Consider the following 18,518-nt stretch of genomic DNA (forward strand, 5'->3'; position numbering starts at 1 on the left):
ATACGGGTAGTGATAGCACACAAATCAGCAGAAAAAATGTATGGGAATTAAGGAAGTTCTTCCAGTTTTCATGAATTTAAACCGTTTAGAGATTAGCGAATTGTAATGTATAACATATCAAACAAATCTTAGTGAATTTCCAATTCGATTGGTGTGCAAATCACGAGAATTCGTTCACAGTGAAAATAGTTATTGACGTTAACTTTATTTCATAAAAACGTGACCTGTTTTCTGATTTGGCACCCTTCCTGGAAGACGTAGTTCTACGACAAAAATCGCTGAGTAAGGCCTTGTTCTCACTGCAACGAGGCGTCAGCGTGGCTTGGGCGGGGCGTGTGATGCTCACGATTGATTGTGTGTGTTCTTACCGATATGTTCACACCAGACTGAGCGTGGTTTTGGCGTGTGGCTGGCGTGTAAACGAAAACACTTCACGCCGGCGATATTTTGACGTAGGACTACGTCTAACCGGAAGATATAGGGGGTGTTGGAAGAATAGTCGCGGGCGTCGCCAGAATTAACCGAATTCATGAACTTTATTACTGAGAGTACATCGAGTTATAAATTCCTACAGGAATGATGGATACAATAATTATTTTAAATACATAATTTAGAATCCAATTCACTTACTTTTAGTAATTCAACTTCTCTTCCACATAATAATTCAAGGTTATGTCAATATTCCTAATTTGCCCTATATTGTAAGTTTGTAAATTGTATGTATAAGGAATTGTATAATAGGTTTAATGTTCGATTCTCACCGATGTGGTAAATTGTAGGTTTAGCGTAGTATAATAAGCGATAGATGTAGATAATTTCTTCTTAGTTCCTAGTTGTAGCTGTAACCTATTTTTAAGGACACTAGGTTTTAAGATAAATTGATTGCAAACTCAACGTATTTGTTACCTTTTTTATCCTAGTATTTATAAAAAATAATTTTAGGTAATTTAGGTATATAAACACTAGCACTAGTCTTTAGAAATTATTATCAGGCACAGGATCGTATAACTTAAGGATTTTTGCAAGTAATCTGTTCTTTTGTGCTCGTCGCAGATAAAGAAATGCTGATCATCGTCCACTGACAGATCACGATTGTTACGTGATGGTCAAGCAGACTGGACGATCGACGAACGACGATCGATAAGTAAGCAGTTACATTGCTACTGTGTACTGTACGAGGGGATCGCCAAATCGACGGGCGTATTAACACTCCCCCCCGAATGCGCAGAGGGTTCTCCGGAGGCGTATTGGTTCCTAACGCCCACGTCGAGTACGGCGAGTTTAACCGCGGGACGTTCGTAGATGCCCTGATTAGTCTGTATGGTGGCACTCCTGACTTGCCCGTCCTGTCCTGCTCTGGTTGCGATGATTCGTCCCATAGGCCAACTATTGCGAGGGGCCTTGGGATCTGCGATGACTACCACATCATTCACTTGAATTGGTTTTACCTTCATGAACCACTTGGTGCGACGGGTGATTACAGGGAGATAATCTCTTAACCATTGGCGCCAAAATTCATTGGCCATAACTTGTGATTGCCTCCAGGAATTCCGGAGCACGATGGGGTTATCGTTGTACTGTACCCATGGTTTTAGTCCATTTGATGACCCCAGCAAAAAGTGGTTTGGTGTCAGCACTGGAGATTCATCGTCGTCCATGGGGATGTCAGTAAGTGGTCGCGAGTTTATAATGTTCTCAATTTCTAGCAGTGTACTGTAAAGAACTTCATCCGTGGGAAGTTTCCTCCACTGCAGTTTATGAAGGTTGCATTTTACGCTGCCAATCAAGCGCTCCCACGCTCCGCCCATGTGTGGTGAAGCTGGCGGTATAAAGGTCCATTCCGTATTGGATGTTGTGAATTCCCGCATGAGCTGTTCTTGGTTGATGTCTTGCAGCACTTCTTTCAATTCTTTACTGGCGCCCTGGAAGTTGGTGCCACGGTCGCTAAAAATAACTGCAGGTGTCCCTCTCCTAGCCATTACGTTACGTATTGCTAGAATACACGAATCGGTTGTCAGTGTGTGAGCTAGTTCTAAATGGATAGCGCGAGTTGTGAGGCATGTTGCCAGCACTCCCCATCTTTTTTCTGAGCGTCGTCCAACGACGACAGTCATGGGACCGAAATAATCGATCCCCATGTACGTGAAGGGTCCTGTGAAAGCAGCTAGACGGTACGGTGGCAGGTCACTCATGGCGGGAGGTTGTGGAGACGCTTGGTCGTTCTTGCATTTTTGGCACTCCCTGCGTACCTTCCTGTATGTTCCCTTCAGTCTTGGAACGTGGAAACGTTGACGTATTTCATTGAGAATCGTCTCGTGATTCTGGTGGTTGAACCGCTTGTGAAAATCAAGAAGAATAAGCCGTGTGATTGGGTGCTCGCGTGGTAGAATGATTGGTTGAGCGGCATCTCGGGCGATAAACTGGCAAGCTCTTGTTCGACCTCGAACCCTTAGAACATCGTTCTCGTCGAGGAAGACACATTTGTGAAATAATGGACTGTTTCTCGGAATGGTTTTGTCTGGATTCTCTGCAAGCCGGTTTCTAGAGAGAATGGTGATTTCGTCAGCGTAGGTGTAGTTTTGTGCCATACGAAATAGGCAGCATTCGGAATCGCTTAGCTCTCGACGTTGCAGTGGTCCGTTGGTTACATTCTTTTTATATACGCAGGATTTCAGATTATTTATGTAGCGAAAAACATGAGCCGTGCAGCGAATTAGTTTCCGCCAGTCGGAAAAGCGATGGAGATCGATTACAGGTTCTACAATTTTAGTATGAAACAACAGATGAGGACGTAGTTCTTCAGTGGTTACTCCGATGCGACTATTAGACATAGGCCAATGTTCCGTAGATTTCCACAGGAATTCTGGCCCACGGAACCAACGGCTAGAAGCGGACAAGTCGGGGTTGGTCTTCCATTTCGTTCCTTCGTCCGCCACGTTTTGCTTGCTAGGTATCCAATTCCATTCGCGCACATCTGAGGATTCGAGGAGCTCGCTGACTCTGAAGGCCACAAACTGGCTATAACGACGATGGTCGGAATTCAGCCAGCAGAGTACATCCTTCGAATCCGTCCAAAAGTATCGTTGCCTTATCTTGATCGATAACGATTGCTTCACCGTTTCTGCTAGTCTGACTCCAATTATGGCGGCTTGAAGCTCTGAACGGGGAATGGACAGAAATTTGATAGGTGACACTCTCGTTTTCGATCCAACTAATGCACATTCGATAGTGGTGTCTTCCTGAAATCTCAGGTATACAACTGCAGCGAAGCCGGTTTCACTCGCATCAACAAAGGTATGTAGCTGGATGTCATTGTGCTTGGCTATAGAGGATTTTGTTCGATAGCAGCGAGGGATCTGAAGCGTCGTTATTCCGGGGAGAGACACACACCACGAAGACCACTTTTCGAAATGCGAGTCGTTGATCGAATCATCCCAGCCGATTGACGAGCGCCATATCTCTTGGAGAAGCGTCTTGAGGATCATCAGAAAATGTCCGATAAGCCCTAGCGGGTCAAAAACCATCATGAGAGTCCGCAAGACCTCTCGTTTGGTAGGTCGACGGGTACCGGACAAGAGCAGCGCATCTATACGATCGGAAATTTTAAACGTAATGTTATCTGTAGAAGTGTCCCACCACATGCCGAGGATTTTCTCAACTGAACCATCACCACTTAGCCTTTTGACTGCTGTGGGGGACTCGTCCAGCGCCTTCAGTACCGCGGGAGAATTGGAGGCCCAATTTCGGATGTCGAATCCCGCAGATGCATGAATTTTCCTCACCTCTCTCGTTAGCTTTATTGCTTCTTCCTCATGTTCGACGCTTAGAAGCATATCGTCGACGTAGTGGCGTTCCACGATTACTTCAACAGCTGTAGGATAGCTCTGTTCGAACTTCCTTGCATGGAGATTTTTTATGTACTGTGCAGTACTAGGCGAGCAACAGGCTCCAAACGTCATGACCTGTATGACGTACGTGTTCGGGTTGATTCCACTTTTTGTATAGAAGAATAACTGGTACGGTTGATCCTTCTTCCGAATTGATACTTGCTGATACATCTCCCGGATATCTCCGGATACTGCAATACGGCATTCGCGAAACTGTATCAGTACAGATAACAGCGACGTTAGAAGATCCGGACCCTTCAATAGCACGGAATTCAGAGAAACTCCGTAAGTTGTGGCTGCAGCATCCCACACGAGCCTTATTTTTCCGGGTTTGTTTGGGTTTACCACTGGAAACATCGGGAGATACCAGACATTAGGGTAGGCTTGAACCTCTTCGTCAGTTAGCTTGCGTATGTAACCCTTCTCGATGTGGTCTTCGATTTTCGCGTTCACTGCTTCAGCTAATGCTCGATCGTGCTTCATCCTCCGATCCAAACACTGCCACCTCTTCAGCGCCATCTCTTTGTTGTTCGGCAGACGCACATTATCGTACTTAAACAGAAGTCCCGTTTCATACCTTCCATCTCGAAATATTGTTAGCGATTCCAGAAGCATCAGGGCACGCTGGTCGTCCTGAGACTGTAAGGGTCTTTCGGGCTTTGTAATTCCAATGCTCTCTAACGAAAAGAAGCTTTTAACTGTTCTATGGAGATCCTCATCATTGTATTGGTTGCATTGACAAATCTGCAAGGAGTGGTAGTTAACGGAATGTTCAGCAGCATCTTCTGACACGCAGCTTCCATAGACGGTCCACCCAAGACGCGTCTTGACGCCTATTGGTTCTTGTGATTGTCCTTCTTTACACTTCAGTGGATGTCCGAGATTGAGATTATCAAGACCTATCAATATACGAGGACAGGCGTTCTCGTACGATTGAATGGGAAGCCCGACAAGATGTTGGTACTTTTTCTGAATCTCAGAATAGAGTAGTGTTTGCGGTCTTATTTGTAGACTTTGTACGGTATGTACGGAACAAAGTTCGTACCTTTTTGCCTGACTGAAGCAACTTGAAATTTGCAGACTTACAATTTGTGACGATTTTTCTAAACGCTGCGTCTCTCCTGTCCATTTCAGGCATAAAGATTTCCTGGGGCCTTTCAGACCTAACTCTTCAGCCAAGCTTTGATCCATTAACGAGAGTTCCGAACCATCATCGATAAACGCGAAGGCTTGCACTGTTTTCGAGGGTCCATAGAGACGAACTGGGAGTATTCGGAACAAAACTTTCGATTGACCTTGGTGAATGTTACAACTCTGCTGAGATGTCCCTTCTGATAGCGTAGCAGTGATTGATCCATTTGACGAACTATTGCTCTGTTGTTTCTCACTGTGGAGAAGAGGGTGGTGTAAATAAGTACAACCACTTATTCCGCATGGCTTCTGTTGCCTGCATGATCCGTTGTGCTTCCGTAAGCACTTTCGGCAGAGTTTACACTCTCGCACTGCAGCCCATCTCGAGTCATAACTGAACTCGGCAAATCGTTTGCACTTTGGAACGCTCTGGCACCCGCCCTTACATATGGGACAATGCTTCTCAAACCCACTGAAAGAAGTTGGTTTCACTTTAGATGGTGACATGTACGATCTGTTATTTCCCGACTCGGTTTCTGAATGTATATTCAAAAATCCATCCTTCTTAATGGAACGAGGCTTTGGGTCGTTATTTATCGTAGCCATTACCGCACTGGCATCCTCTGCTGTTGAATACAGCCACGAGCTGAAGTCGAGCAAATTTGGATTGAGCTTATCCCTAGAGTGTTTGGCCCAATCAAGCTTCAACGTCGAAGGTAACCGTTCCACCAGTTCGTATCGTAAAGAAGCATTATAGACGAAATCGTGTACTTCACATGCTTGGATTGTTGCGACCAAGTTCTCCACGGTGAGCGCGAAGTTGACGACGGTCTCTAGCCTATCGATGTTTGGCGATGGTAACGATCGAACATTTTTTACAATTGCTTGTATAATCGCTTCCGGCCTGCCATATAACATTTTCAATGTTGACATAACTCCTGCGACGTTAAACGGATGAAGCAAGCGGCACTTGACTGCTTCTAGAGCTCTCCCTTTGAGGCACTTTCGGAGCCGCAACATATTTTCTTCGTTGGAGAACCCGCACATCTGGGTGGAGTTACTGAAGTTCGAGAAGAAGAGTGGCCAATCTTCGGGGTTGCCACTGAATTCCGGGAGATCTTTCGAAACCGCTTGTCGTGCGGCTAGCTGACTCCTGTTTAGAATGCATACAGTTTCATTTGCAACATGCGGCGCAGACGGCGGCATCGATACTTGCTGACTCGGACGCATCGGTGTTGATCTTTGTCCTGGAACGAACATGCGAGGGTCGATTAGCGAAGGAGGGTTAACACGATGAATACCAGGAACATCCGAAGATACTGGATGTTGTGGATTTGTGGGTTGCACGGTGCCTTGTTCAAGATTCGGAGCAGTTTGCTCTGTAGGTCCAGCCAGTTGGATTGGCAAAAGTTCTTCCATCTCTTCAGGCTCTAATCCGGTGTTCGCTTGGTTATCGCAACGCTCAGTATCGGCCACCCATTCCTCGATTTTAGATATTTTCTCCGCCTCGTTGACACTTATCTCCGTTGAAGTATCACTTCCGTACTCAAGAAGCATGTCGTATTTCTTCTTCAGGTACTTCTGTTCAAGTTTTTTCTCTTCTTCGATTTTCAGCAACTGCAGCTTCAATCTCCTCCTTGCCTCACTTTGTATACTCTTTACAACGCTCTTCGCCGTCTGCGACTGAGTAGGCAATGTTTGGTTTTGAGTAGGTACGGGGGTAGTCGTACGTTGTTGATTACTCACAGTAGGACAGTCGGTGCAGCTCCAGCTCACATTTTGAATGTCCTGCGTTACCTTCACGCACCGAAAATGAAACCACCTCTGGCAAGTATCACATTGGACCATTTCCATATCATTTGGCTCATCACACAAGGGACAGTCTGACTCCTGAATGACCGCTGCGCGGGTGGCGCCACTAGATTTATCGGTTCGCCTTTCTCCAGCCATACGCTTCTCAGGGGCTGCTCCAGTCCCGGCCTGATCGATACTAACTACTGTTACCTGGCCGCTAGTAGAGGGAACAGCAACGGTATTTGTTGAACAGGATGTAGCGTTCGTCGCGGGCTCTGCGACTTGCTGATTGCTCATCGTGACCGTTTTACTCGCCTTTTTCGCGGTTTCGGCTTTGGAATGCTTCGACGACATCTCTCGGCTCGGTTAAAAGAATTTATAAAATGTTGGAAGAATAGTCGCGGGCGTCGCCAGAATTAACCGAATTCATGAACTTTATTACTGAGAGTACATCGAGTTATAAATTCCTACAGGAATGATGGATACAATAATTATTTTAAATACATAATTTAGAATCCAATTCACTTACTTTTAGTAATTCAACTTCTCTTCCACATAATAATTCAAGGTTATGTCAATATTCCTAATTTGCCCTATATTGTAAGTTTGTAAATTGTATGTATAAGGAATTGTATAATAGGTTTAATGTTCGATTCTCACCGATGTGGTAAATTGTAGGTTTAGCGTAGTATAATAAGCGATAGATGTAGATAATTTCTTCTTAGTTCCTAGTTGTAGCTGTAACCTATTTTTAAGGACACTAGGTTTTAAGATAAATTGATTGCAAACTCAACGTATTTGTTACCTTTTTTATCCTAGTATTTATAAAAAATAATTTTAGGTAATTTAGGTATATAAACACTAGCACTAGTCTTTAGAAATTATTATCAGGCACAGGATCGTATAACTTAAGGATTTTTGCAAGTAATCTGTTCTTTTGTGCTCGTCGCAGATAAAGAAATGCTGATCATCGTCCACTGACAGATCACGATTGTTACGTGATGGTCAAGCAGACTGGACGATCGACGAACGACGATCGATAAGTAAGCAGTTACATTGCTACTGTGTACTGTACGAGGGGATCGCCAAATCGACGGGCGTATTAACAGGGGGTGAAATGAAAATCTAGGCACTGAACAAGTAGGAAAAAATGCAAGATTTGGAACGCTTATAACTCGAGCATTTCTCAATAGATCGCAAAGATTTTTGCATCAATTGATAGTAAATATATCTACACATCTATCATAACGAATAACATTTCATTTTTCTTGAGATAAATAATTGAATAATTGTGAAATATCAAGCATTGTCCAAATGCACTTTGTGCCCATTTTTGATTGGTCCATTTTGTGCTCCTCAAATCGTACCGACCAAAACGGGTAACCAGAGCAGCAGCGAAATACAACGAGGCACGATTGGAAAGGAAAAAAAATATGAAGAAACATTGGTTGCAGTCTCACACATGCGTAATTCTCGAGCCAGCCAGTCAGCTTAAAAATCCCCGCTCCGCTGCGGTAACGCTCATTCTCATCCAAACCGTACACCACATCGTTTCGCATCACATCACATCAACAAACCAACACAAGCAGCCATGGTTGGTTATGGCAAAGGATGAAAAGAGAAGGGAAAGGTAAAATCCCGCTCGAACCGTGTTTGTCTGGAGTTCCCCGCAAGGGTAGCTAGGCCGAGCGCGTTAGTGCAGCAGTGCACCAGTCCACCTAGCCGGCGTTATATAGTTTCGGCCGCCGAAGTGATCGAGTTAGCTGGCAAAGCTGCTCGCGACGATAAGAAAACCCGCATTCGGAACAGAACACATTCGGTTCGGTGGACATCAAGACAACAGGCAGTTGCAGCGAGTGGCGAGTGGCAAACGCAATCGCAAAACGGCAGCTGGTAGCAGAAGAAAAAAGTTTGTTCTTTATACAAACTGCTTTGGTGGCAAATCCAGAACAAGGCGGCATCGAGGGCGTTCGAAATGGTTTTTTTCAAAACCACGAGTACAAAGTTTTCTAAATTGGAACCATTCCATAAAACACGGCGCTTATCAGGGCCATTAAACCTTTCAAAAAAGAGTTTACGAAATACAGTTCAATGCATTCTAAAATAATATCCAAAATAATAATAAAACACAAATTTATTTTTTCATAATTTGTTTGCCAAGATCTGATGAGTATGTGAATTTGGCAGTTGTTCTGAGCTTATTGATAGTTGGGGACTTTCCTGATTATTCAATTTTCACCAATTCTTAAATTGTTTCCAGATTGAAAGTACAGTAATTTACAATTAGTTCGACATTTAGCTAATTGGACGGACATGTAATGCGACATATTTAGTTGGACATTTTTGTAAACATAGAGTTCGGGGTCCAAATTATGACCCCACATTGAAAGTCGACACTGTACCACTGTCATCGCAAATGTTCAATTACAGGTTAAAATTACCTCCAATCCGACACTGAATGGTGGTAATGCGACGTGCCATTGAATGTAATTTACTGTACAATATGCCACAAGCTGGGTGCACCCGTGGCCGAGTGGTTAGCGTCATAACTAACATGCCGGGTGTTCGGGTTCGATTCCCGTTCTGGTCGGGGGAATTTTTCGTCAAAGAAATTTCCTCCGACTTGCACTGTGATCACGCGTATTCTAGAGCTTGCCACTCAGAATGCATTCAAGGCGTGTTATTTGGCATAGAAATCTCAACTAAGTACTAATAAAAATGACGCAAGTAATACTACGTTGAGACGGCGAAGTTCCTCTAGGAACGTTAGTGCCATTGAAGAAGAAGAAGAAGATGCCACAAGCTGGATGGGAAGAAATTTTCCAACTGTGAAAGCTGTGGCGAGTGGCAACAAATCGCTAAACAGGAAGCTTTAGCCGAACAAGATGGGAATATCGAGTGATAACAAAACAATAAACTCTTTAGATTGAAGATAATTTTGTGATCCTGAAAAGGACCCTTTTTAGCCTGCATGTGAATCCAACGAGCGAACAAATCGTAATGAATGTATTTTTTGCCATCGCTGCCTTTTAACGCTCATTCGTTCGTCTCGTTGGACTCGCCCCTTTGGCTGAGTCTGCCGATTGGTCTCTATCCTGTGAGTGTGTACCGCTAGAGTACAAAACGCGCGGACCCCAAAAAATATCTCATTTTCTTTCAAGCCGTAAATCAGTGTGGTTGTATGGCATCGTTTCACATCACATCGCATCAACGGATTGATGCCGGAGCATCAGTATACCTAATAGCGGTTATAGAATTTCGGCCGCCGGAGTGCTCGAGTTGGCTTGCGAAGCTGTTCACGACAATAAGAAAACCAGCCTACAGAACAGAGCACATTCGGTTCGGTGGCAACAACTAGTTTCAGCGAGTGGCAAACGCAATCGCAAAACGGCAGCAGGTAGAAGAAGGAAAAACTTTGTTTATACAGACTGCTTTGGTGGCAAAACCAGCCACCTTAAAACACGGCGCTTTTTAGGGCCATTAAACCTTTCAAAGAAGAGTTATTAAAAGTTTTTCACAATACCAATGCATTCTAAAGTGACATAATATGACATATAATATAAACTGATTTATTTTGGTTATGCTTGTTCTTGAACTTATTGGTGGTTGGGGTCTTTTAAATTGATCATTCAGTTTTCACAAACCCATGCATGGTTTCCGAATTAAAAGTGGCTTCACATTGTATGCAGGATGGCATTAACGAATTTTCTCGGTAGCAAGAACTGCTTTCTTTGGTTGATAACTGATGTTGAAAATTGACTGACGTTACATCTGCATTGTATAGAAAAATAACTAAGGAGCAACATGATGAGCTATGTATTTCCTGCTGCTCTTTTCTTATTTTAAAGGACTTTAATCCGAAGGTCATCCGTCCCTGTATTTACTGTTGGTTTTTCAGAGCGCTTATAGCTCGTTTATTTCTCGACAGATCGTAGAGTTCGTCTCCAAAACCTCAGTTCTTTTTCATTTTTATTTACTTTGTTTGCGGAGACTACAAATCTTACAATTCATTCGTCTCCGAAACCACAGTTTAAGGTACGGTAATGTGCTCAATAGTGAAATATATGATAGTGAATGAGCTGATGACCACCTATGCATTCCCTATCACAGCCATCATTTTGATTGTACGATATGTTCATACGCCGAAAGATGCTCGGCGTTGAACATTTAATAAGTACAATGCCTTCAGAAAAAAATCAATTTTGTAAAAAAACGAAAAAATACAACACCAAAGGTTCTTTTCAGAACCCCCAACGTGTTCATAAAAAGTAAACAGTAAAGTAATCCATTTTTTCAGGTAGATAAGTAGGTACTCACGTAGGAGAAGAAAATAAAACAATATATTTAAAATATATATTTAGCAAAAGCTGTCCCCTTTGTAAAGTCCTACGTCACTCCGGTTATGTCCCCGACATTACCCACCCGTATTTTTTACTTCTCCGCTTCTCTCTTGCATATGTTTGTTTGTAGTAGTGACATAATTTTAATTTTTCGCGTTTTTTTTTAATTTTTACGTTTTTCACCGTCCGATTTTTGTCCCGGACACGTCCAACGATGTTGGAATATTTAAAAATAAACCAATTTTCATTCTTTCATTCAAAAATACACATTGACAATTTGTATAAAACACGCCGAAGACACGCCGCTGGCACGGTGCAATGTGAGTGAATTAAAATGTCGTTGCGAAAAGTGAACACGCCCCGCTCACGCCACGTTGACGCCCCGCTGCAGTGGGAACATGGCCATAAAGCTCATAAAAAAATAAAAATAAAAATTAGATATCAAAAAAACGGCTATGTAATGAATGCTTTAAAATCCGCGTAAAAACAAAATCCGTGTAAAAATATAACAAACAGTGAATTATTAGTTTGAAATGCAAACCATATTCTAGCAATTGATTAACTGATTTTTTCGCATGCTACAATCAAGTTATCTGTTTCTCCTTATATTTCTCAGCTACTAATCAGTGATGCATTACATACAAACTTATTTCGTGGAACGTCACGTCAATTAGCACATAAAATCTGTTTACAATGGAGACACTTTATTGATACGTGCCGCGTGAATTCCGAAATCCGCGAAAAAAAATCGCATAAAATCCTAAAACCGCGTAAAAAACGACTTCAGTGTAGTCAATAACGACGCCGGTCATATCCAAGCAGTCATCAGGGAAAGAGTAGGAACGTTAGTATGAAGACAGAGAAGAGGAGACGCCTCATTAGTCACCTGCGATCAGCATGGAGGGAAACCATTCAACTTACTTAGTTTTTAACGGGTGTGAGCTATGAACACCATTTCGGACACAGTAGGAAAGCGAACCCAACGTTTTTTTTTTCTATTATTTTTATTATATATTTAGTTTCTTATAAATTCCAGCCATTAGTTTACACAATTATATTATTATATTATTTATAATTATTTTTACTCATTTTTTCATTCATTATAATTATTTTATTCTGTTCGTCCACATTTCTCATGTTTCTTCTCCTTATGTGTTTTCTTTCTTTTTTTTTTCTTGTTTAAATATAATTAAAAACATAAATATATATTTATTTTGTAGTTTTTTTTTCCATATCATAGATTATTTTTAATGTTGTTTACCATTATATTAAGAAAGGACTTATGAATTTGTTGTGTATTTCTCTTGTTCTCTCAGTTTTGAGGGGTGTGGATGTTAAGATGTGTGGCTTAGAAAAAAATCACGTTTTTTTCCTATGCAGATATATATATTTTTGCTTTCCACTACTTTCAACTTGTTTTCTTTCCACTATTTGTTAGTGTTTTCTGTTTGTGGGATTTCATTCTTTGATCGGGTTAATGTGTGGAATCCGTCTGTATCAATGGATCATACGAGTCATCTAGACGCACTGCCATGGTTGGGGAACCGGGTGAAAAATTGCTTCCATTCGGCTGGACACTATGTGTTCATGCAGAATTTCGATAGAGGACCCTTTAGCGTGAAGTGGCAAAAGTGTTTGCTCATCGAAATTCTGTTGATTGTTGACGCCCGCGGTCACCGCGATTAAGAGGATGATGATGTGGCGATGTTGCATGAAGTGATAACAAAATTCCACGGTTTCACCATTGGCTCATGCGAAACGTGAACCTTATTTTTCTGTGGTAGGATGCGTTTTTTTTAAAGGAGTTTTCGGATGGCCCGGGGATCAACTGTTTGCTGTTGCCAGCCGCCAATAGAAGAATTCTCTCCAGTGTTACTAGATTTTTCACCACCCGAGAATGATTCAGTTCTCCGGCCTTCAATTTATCAATTTTTTTCTGTGTGTCTTACTTAGAGGGGTGTCGACTCTATCGGAATAGAGTGTGCGAGTCACCTTTGTTCTTTTTATTGATATTTTAAAGTAAGGGTTGAATCACTAGTTTTTGTTTCCTTTTTTTAGATTTCTTTTTTCTATCTTCATGACACGCTCAGCATGTCTGCATGTCTGTCGCGGTGGCGTTTGATATCTCTATTTGTTGTATCTCAGTACCATCATAACGTTGGTTCTGGTGCCGCGTTGTACAGTAATCAAACGGGCTATTCGATCACCGGACAGCTCTAGACGCCAGATTGTAGTTCAATGTGATTTTTAGTTCAGTAGTGCTCAGTACTTTTTTGGCGAGTATTTTGCGTTTTAGTTGCACCACTTCTGAGCTTGTGTTTTCTTTTTCTACGAGATATATGTAGGTTTTATAAACTGTCCATCACTGCTTTTTGTTTAAGTTTGTTTTCACGTGCTTCGATTTATTCCGTTTAAACTGACTCACAACAGTTCCATGCATTCTGACTGATTTGTTCACTCAGAACCTGAGTCAGTGTGCTTTTTTGTAGTTTATGCACTAAGTTGTTCATTCATAATACTTACAACAAACATAGCAAGGAGAGTTTTCATTGCGTACAATTTTGTTTTTCGTTTGTTGTTGTTGTTGAGATTATTGAATGTTAATCAATTTACTTGATTTTAGTAAACGCGTAAGAGAGGAGATTTGATTCTTCAATCAAAATGGCACACAATACAAAAATGACGCTTTCTACTTGAGACATATTTGTTCCGCATGTTTATGTATCTATTCAAATGATTTTTTGCTGCCTTTTTCAGATTTTTAATGATAGATGAACGATAGGATAGTGAGGATATATGTAAGAAGTGAAAATAGAATAGGCGGAGGAAATAGGGATAAGATATTATGAGCACATGTGAGTATGAAAGTGCATCACTGCGACCGAGTTGGATGATGGTACGGTACTTGGCACGAGCTGTTCATATGTCTTCTAGAAAGATTCATCAGCTTCATTTAAAGGATCATCAGAATAAGCCTTCCCGTGTTTATTTTATTTGCTCGCTAGACATAAGAAGCAATGATTTGTGCAACAAAATAATCGAATACATTGCTTTGAGATACTCGAATATACTCGACAGTTTTATTCCAAATTAGATTTATCGTAAAAGCTTTGCAAATGTAGCTCCACGTGCTTGCTTTTCTTGGTGGCTGAATAAGAACGTACAAATAATGGTAACCGTGTAAAACCTTTGCCTATTACAATTGCCCATGGTTGCTGTTCGGTCGGACCAATCAAAATTAGTTTTATCTAACTATCTAAAGCCTATGTGGTTCTTCTTAATTGTTCTTACGTACCGCGGAGAGGTTTTTTTTTATTTCTCTTGTGTCGTACAAAATAGAGCAAAATTGGTTGGTTTTGCTTCTCCTTTAAGGTTTGTTTCGTTGCTCTTTGACCTTTCTAAAAATATGTTTATTGTTTCAGAAGAAGCAAATGTTAATACACACATCCTGTCGAAACTGTCTGTTTGGTTTTTAAAGATTTTTAAGCTTCTCATTCTTTTTTTCAAAATTTGAATCACGTCTGCTGTACGGATTCCAGCGTGATTGTATCGTATCTGTGTGAGCTCAGCGCACTTCCGGCTGTACGAATACCTCCCTCTCCAAACTTTTTCCTATAGCTTGCTTATGTGTGCGTTGAAATGAGCATGTGGTTGAGTGAATATAATGTGTCTAATGGCTAATTTACACCGTGAGGGTATGATTCGGTAAATTACAGCGTATTCTAGATGGTTTTGAAAACCAACTCAAATTGCACAGATTACAAACAAAAGCTGAAAAGCTGCTGCTGCTGCCATCAGCAGCATGCGTTTTGCCGACACTACTGGTTAGTTTGCAGTAATTTCATAAAATGCCTTCGAGATTTCTAATAAATATGTACAAGATTTTCGCTCGTTTTATCTTTCGCATTCCCAGTTATATTTAGTCGGCTTCTGGTACTTAGCAAGGACTGACGAACAGTTTTCATTTCGATTGTTTATGATTAAATTTCAGTGTAAAATTATAAGTAACATTATACGTTAATATGGGTGTCGGCTTCTACGAAACAATGAGTTTTTTTCTCATTTGCGTCTCATCAGAGCAATTCCATGCCAAATCAGTCGAAAAACAGTAAGTTTTAACGCGACCCTCTTCCATTTTAATGAAACTTGATACATATGAAGGAAGCAATCCGAAAGCACAATTTTCATTATCATAAAATCCTTCAAAATCGTAACTCAAAAACCAAATATTCGATTAAAATATGATGACCGGAAAAGTTGTTGGAAAATTAATGAACTATTTAGGAGGAATTACTTTTTCAATGCAGTTGAAAAATCTCACTCAACATTGCATATTAAAAACTTTTATTGGGAAAATCGGGGTAAAATCGACACTGTTGGTAAGCACCCGCTAATTTTTCCAGTTAAAAACAATATTTTGCGATTTTCAGATGTCCCCTGTGGACATTTGTCATTTTTTCGTTTACGTTTTTTACGTTTCGTTGAGTAGGGAATGTCAAAAAAAAAGACTCGTCGGTCAATTCTCCAGTTGATGTTTACCTAAGCTGGGATCAAAATTATTTACTACGGACCAGGAGTCTGTCCGTCACCTGCTCAATCTTGGGTACCTATGCTGTGAAATCCGTACTACCGATATCAGTCGTCTGGCCTTTGAATTGGTAAAAAAATAACAACGTGAAACACTCTTTAACTAAGAAAAAGATATTCGCTGGCTGAGACCGGAATCCGAACCATTCGTTTCGCGAACCTGCTACCAGCGACTATTTGCAGTCGAAATACATGATTTTTTTTTTATTTTCAACATTCCAATTTTTTGCAACCATTCCCCCTCCCCCTCCTAGTGCAAAGTTTATATGGGCAGCCTCTTAGTACTCTGAATTATTGTAACGAGTTTCCATTCGTTTCTCTAAAAGTGTCGGTTTTACCCCGACAGGGTGTCGATCTTACTCGCACCCCCACTTATTTCACCTAAGAACTTACTTAGAACTTTTATATTTTATTAACAGATACTTTTGAATGTAGAGTTAGGAAAGGTCCTGTAACGATTTGAAGTCAAAGAAACATGGGAAGTCTTGAAAATATGTAGAAATCCTTAGGGTGTCGGTTTTACCCTAATTTTTCCGGTTTCAATTTTCAATCCCAACCTTTCCAATTTAATAAAGTTTTTAACAAGTTTCGTGTTTTGACTATTGGTTGTGCGTATTAAATTAATTGGCTGTTGGTTGTGTGTATAAAAACTGTTGAATTGTTACTTTGTTCTCTTGCCTTTGTTATTACCCGACAAACTCACCGGAAAAATTTGAGTTGTACAAAAAAAAATCTGACATCATTGAAAATGTCAAATTCTTGTTCCTGTTCAGAATTCTTTCTTCTCCCCAATTAAACGGAAAAATGTGATGCTGATCCGGAATTTATGCACAATCAATAAGTTTTAAGGTTTATTCGCGACAAAATCGACAAAATAGTCACACACAGCTTCGCAAGTACATCAAAAGGGAGTAAAATATTTAGCAGAGTGGTGAACGTATGTTTGTTCTTTCTGAAAATATGACATTTGTTTATATTGCAAGTGCTCAGTGTAGAATGGCGTCGAAAGGAGAGCAGGTGCAAAAATCAATTGTGTGCGGTCACGAAAAAAATCCGGATCTCTCGGTAAGAAAACTTGCCAAAAGACTGGATTCCCTCCAAGCACTGTTCACAGTGTTCTAAAATCGTTCGATACTCGCTTGACAACAGCTGGGAAGAAGGGAAGTGGAACAAAAACGGATCTGAGCTACCACCACAAGGATGCGAAGGTAAAATAAACATTTTGGAGGAATTCAAATCTTTTTGTACGTACCACTCTGCAAACGTCTAAGTACCGACAAAGTATGATGTCTTTCAAGTTCAAGGTTGTGCCGAATCGAGATGATAAACAGAATACGACGGCCAAAACACGCGCTCGTAAGCTTTATCATGAATATTCGACGATGTTTCCGTGCGATATAACGGTATATCCTAGAAGACTTCAAACAGATTCGTGATATGTCTTTTTACATTGCCATATGAAACGCAATGGTGTTGCAGATCATTTTAGGACGATGAAGAAGGTCAAGTTCCCTAAAAAATATTTAGTATGGCAGGCCATATGCAGCTGTCGAGCAAGCAAAAGTTTCATCACTACGGGAACGATTAACGAGGAAATCTACAGTAAAGATTGCCTGCAGAAACGATTGTTACGGTTCCTACGCAACCATGATGTACCCTTGCTGTTCTGACCCGATTTAGCATCCTGTTACTACGTCAATGATGTTTTGGAATGGTGCTAATTATGCTAATGGAGTCTATATTGTACCGAAGGAGACGAATCCACCTGACTGCCCAAAGTTACGTCCCATCGAGTGGTACTGGGTTCTGGTGAAGAGAAAAATGCCCCAGCACAAACAACAAGTAACAACTATAGACAAATCTCGAAAATCTTCCACAAACGTAGCTAAATTGGTTGCCGACATGTCTGCACTGACTCTCATTGCAGGACTCCAAAGTTCGAGAGAAGAAAAATAGAAGAATTGGGGAGTTCATAATTCAAACTATGATGATCATCATTATTCAAGTCAGAGTCTCGCCCCAGCTAGCAGACAGCAGTCTTTCTCATTGCTGGTGTCAGACATCTGCTTTGCCCGATACAAAGGAAGAATTGAAGATAGAGGTGCAAATATTTGAGCGAACGACAGTCACTTTCGAAAGACAAAATATGTATGAGTGATGTTTGTTACTTATTAGCCCCAAAACCTTTTTCCATGGCTCAAAATTTCAACAGATTTTGAGCCATGGAAAAAGGTTTTTGGGTTAATCAGTAACAAAAATCTATAAATACGCTTTAAAGTCAAGTCAGCTTGTTTTTTTTAAATGGTGTTGAACGTACGTGCAATTTTCTCCCCTCAGAATGCATTCACAGAATATGAACAAAGTAAGCATAATGCAGAGCTCACAATGACAGGCAAAAGAACATTCTTTCTCAGACTCTCAGACTTTCTCAATGTATTCACCTCAGGCCTTAAAAACTCCTTTTTGGAAAACAAACTAAACACTCGGTCTTGAGAGAGCTCATTTGGAAAGCCCCACTGTCACTGCTATTTGATCGCCTGCAGAATCGCTGATAAATCGTGAATGACTAATTGGTGCCTTTTTCCAATCGATCAATTAATTATCGTGAATTCAAGCATTGTTTCCAGGTTAAAAGTGACGTCAAAATGCAGCGAAATTCAAGCCGGATGTGAAGAAGATATTAGAGTTGCGTTCTTTGAAGGAAATTAAGTGTGATTCATAGTGGTTGCTATCGACACCGCCACTCTAACATACACCCGATTTGGTTCGGATTTTGTGT

The 18,518-nt window shown here is 41.0% G+C and overlaps 1 protein-coding gene across 4 annotated transcripts; it reads right to left on the reverse strand.

Moving 5' to 3' along the window:
* Nucleotides 1-487: 487 nt before the first annotated feature.
* On the reverse strand, nucleotides 488-4,418 carry LOC129770784 (uncharacterized). Of its 4 annotated transcripts, XM_055773861.1 has the most exons (4): nucleotides 907-4,418; nucleotides 762-846; nucleotides 631-694; nucleotides 501-568 (listed from the first exon to the last, which is right to left on the reverse strand). In XM_055773861.1, the coding sequence occupies exon 1, from the start codon at nucleotides 4,404-4,406 to the stop codon at nucleotides 1,161-1,163; it is 3,246 nt and encodes a 1,081-aa protein (XP_055629836.1). In that variant the 5' UTR covers nucleotides 4,407-4,418; the 3' UTR covers nucleotides 501-568; nucleotides 631-694; nucleotides 762-846; nucleotides 907-1,160. The 4 variants fall into 4 exon arrangements, with proteins under 4 accessions (XP_055629835.1, XP_055629836.1, XP_055629834.1 ...); XM_055773860.1 differs by having other exon boundaries at nucleotides 488-568; nucleotides 631-846; XM_055773859.1 differs by having other exon boundaries at nucleotides 504-694.
* Nucleotides 4,419-18,518: the final 14,100 nt, after the last annotated feature.

The sequence above is a fragment of the Toxorhynchites rutilus genome, chromosome 2, assembly GCF_029784135.1.
Source record: "Toxorhynchites rutilus septentrionalis strain SRP chromosome 2, ASM2978413v1, whole genome shotgun sequence".
Lineage (NCBI taxonomy): Eukaryota > Metazoa > Arthropoda > Insecta > Diptera > Culicidae > Toxorhynchites > Toxorhynchites rutilus.

Bases quoted from the DNA above. Each gene is read 5' to 3' on its own strand.
- LOC129770784 (XM_055773860.1), bottom strand. From the start codon at position 4,406: ATGGCGCTGAAGAGGTGGCAGTGTTTGGATCGGAGGATGAAGCACGAT.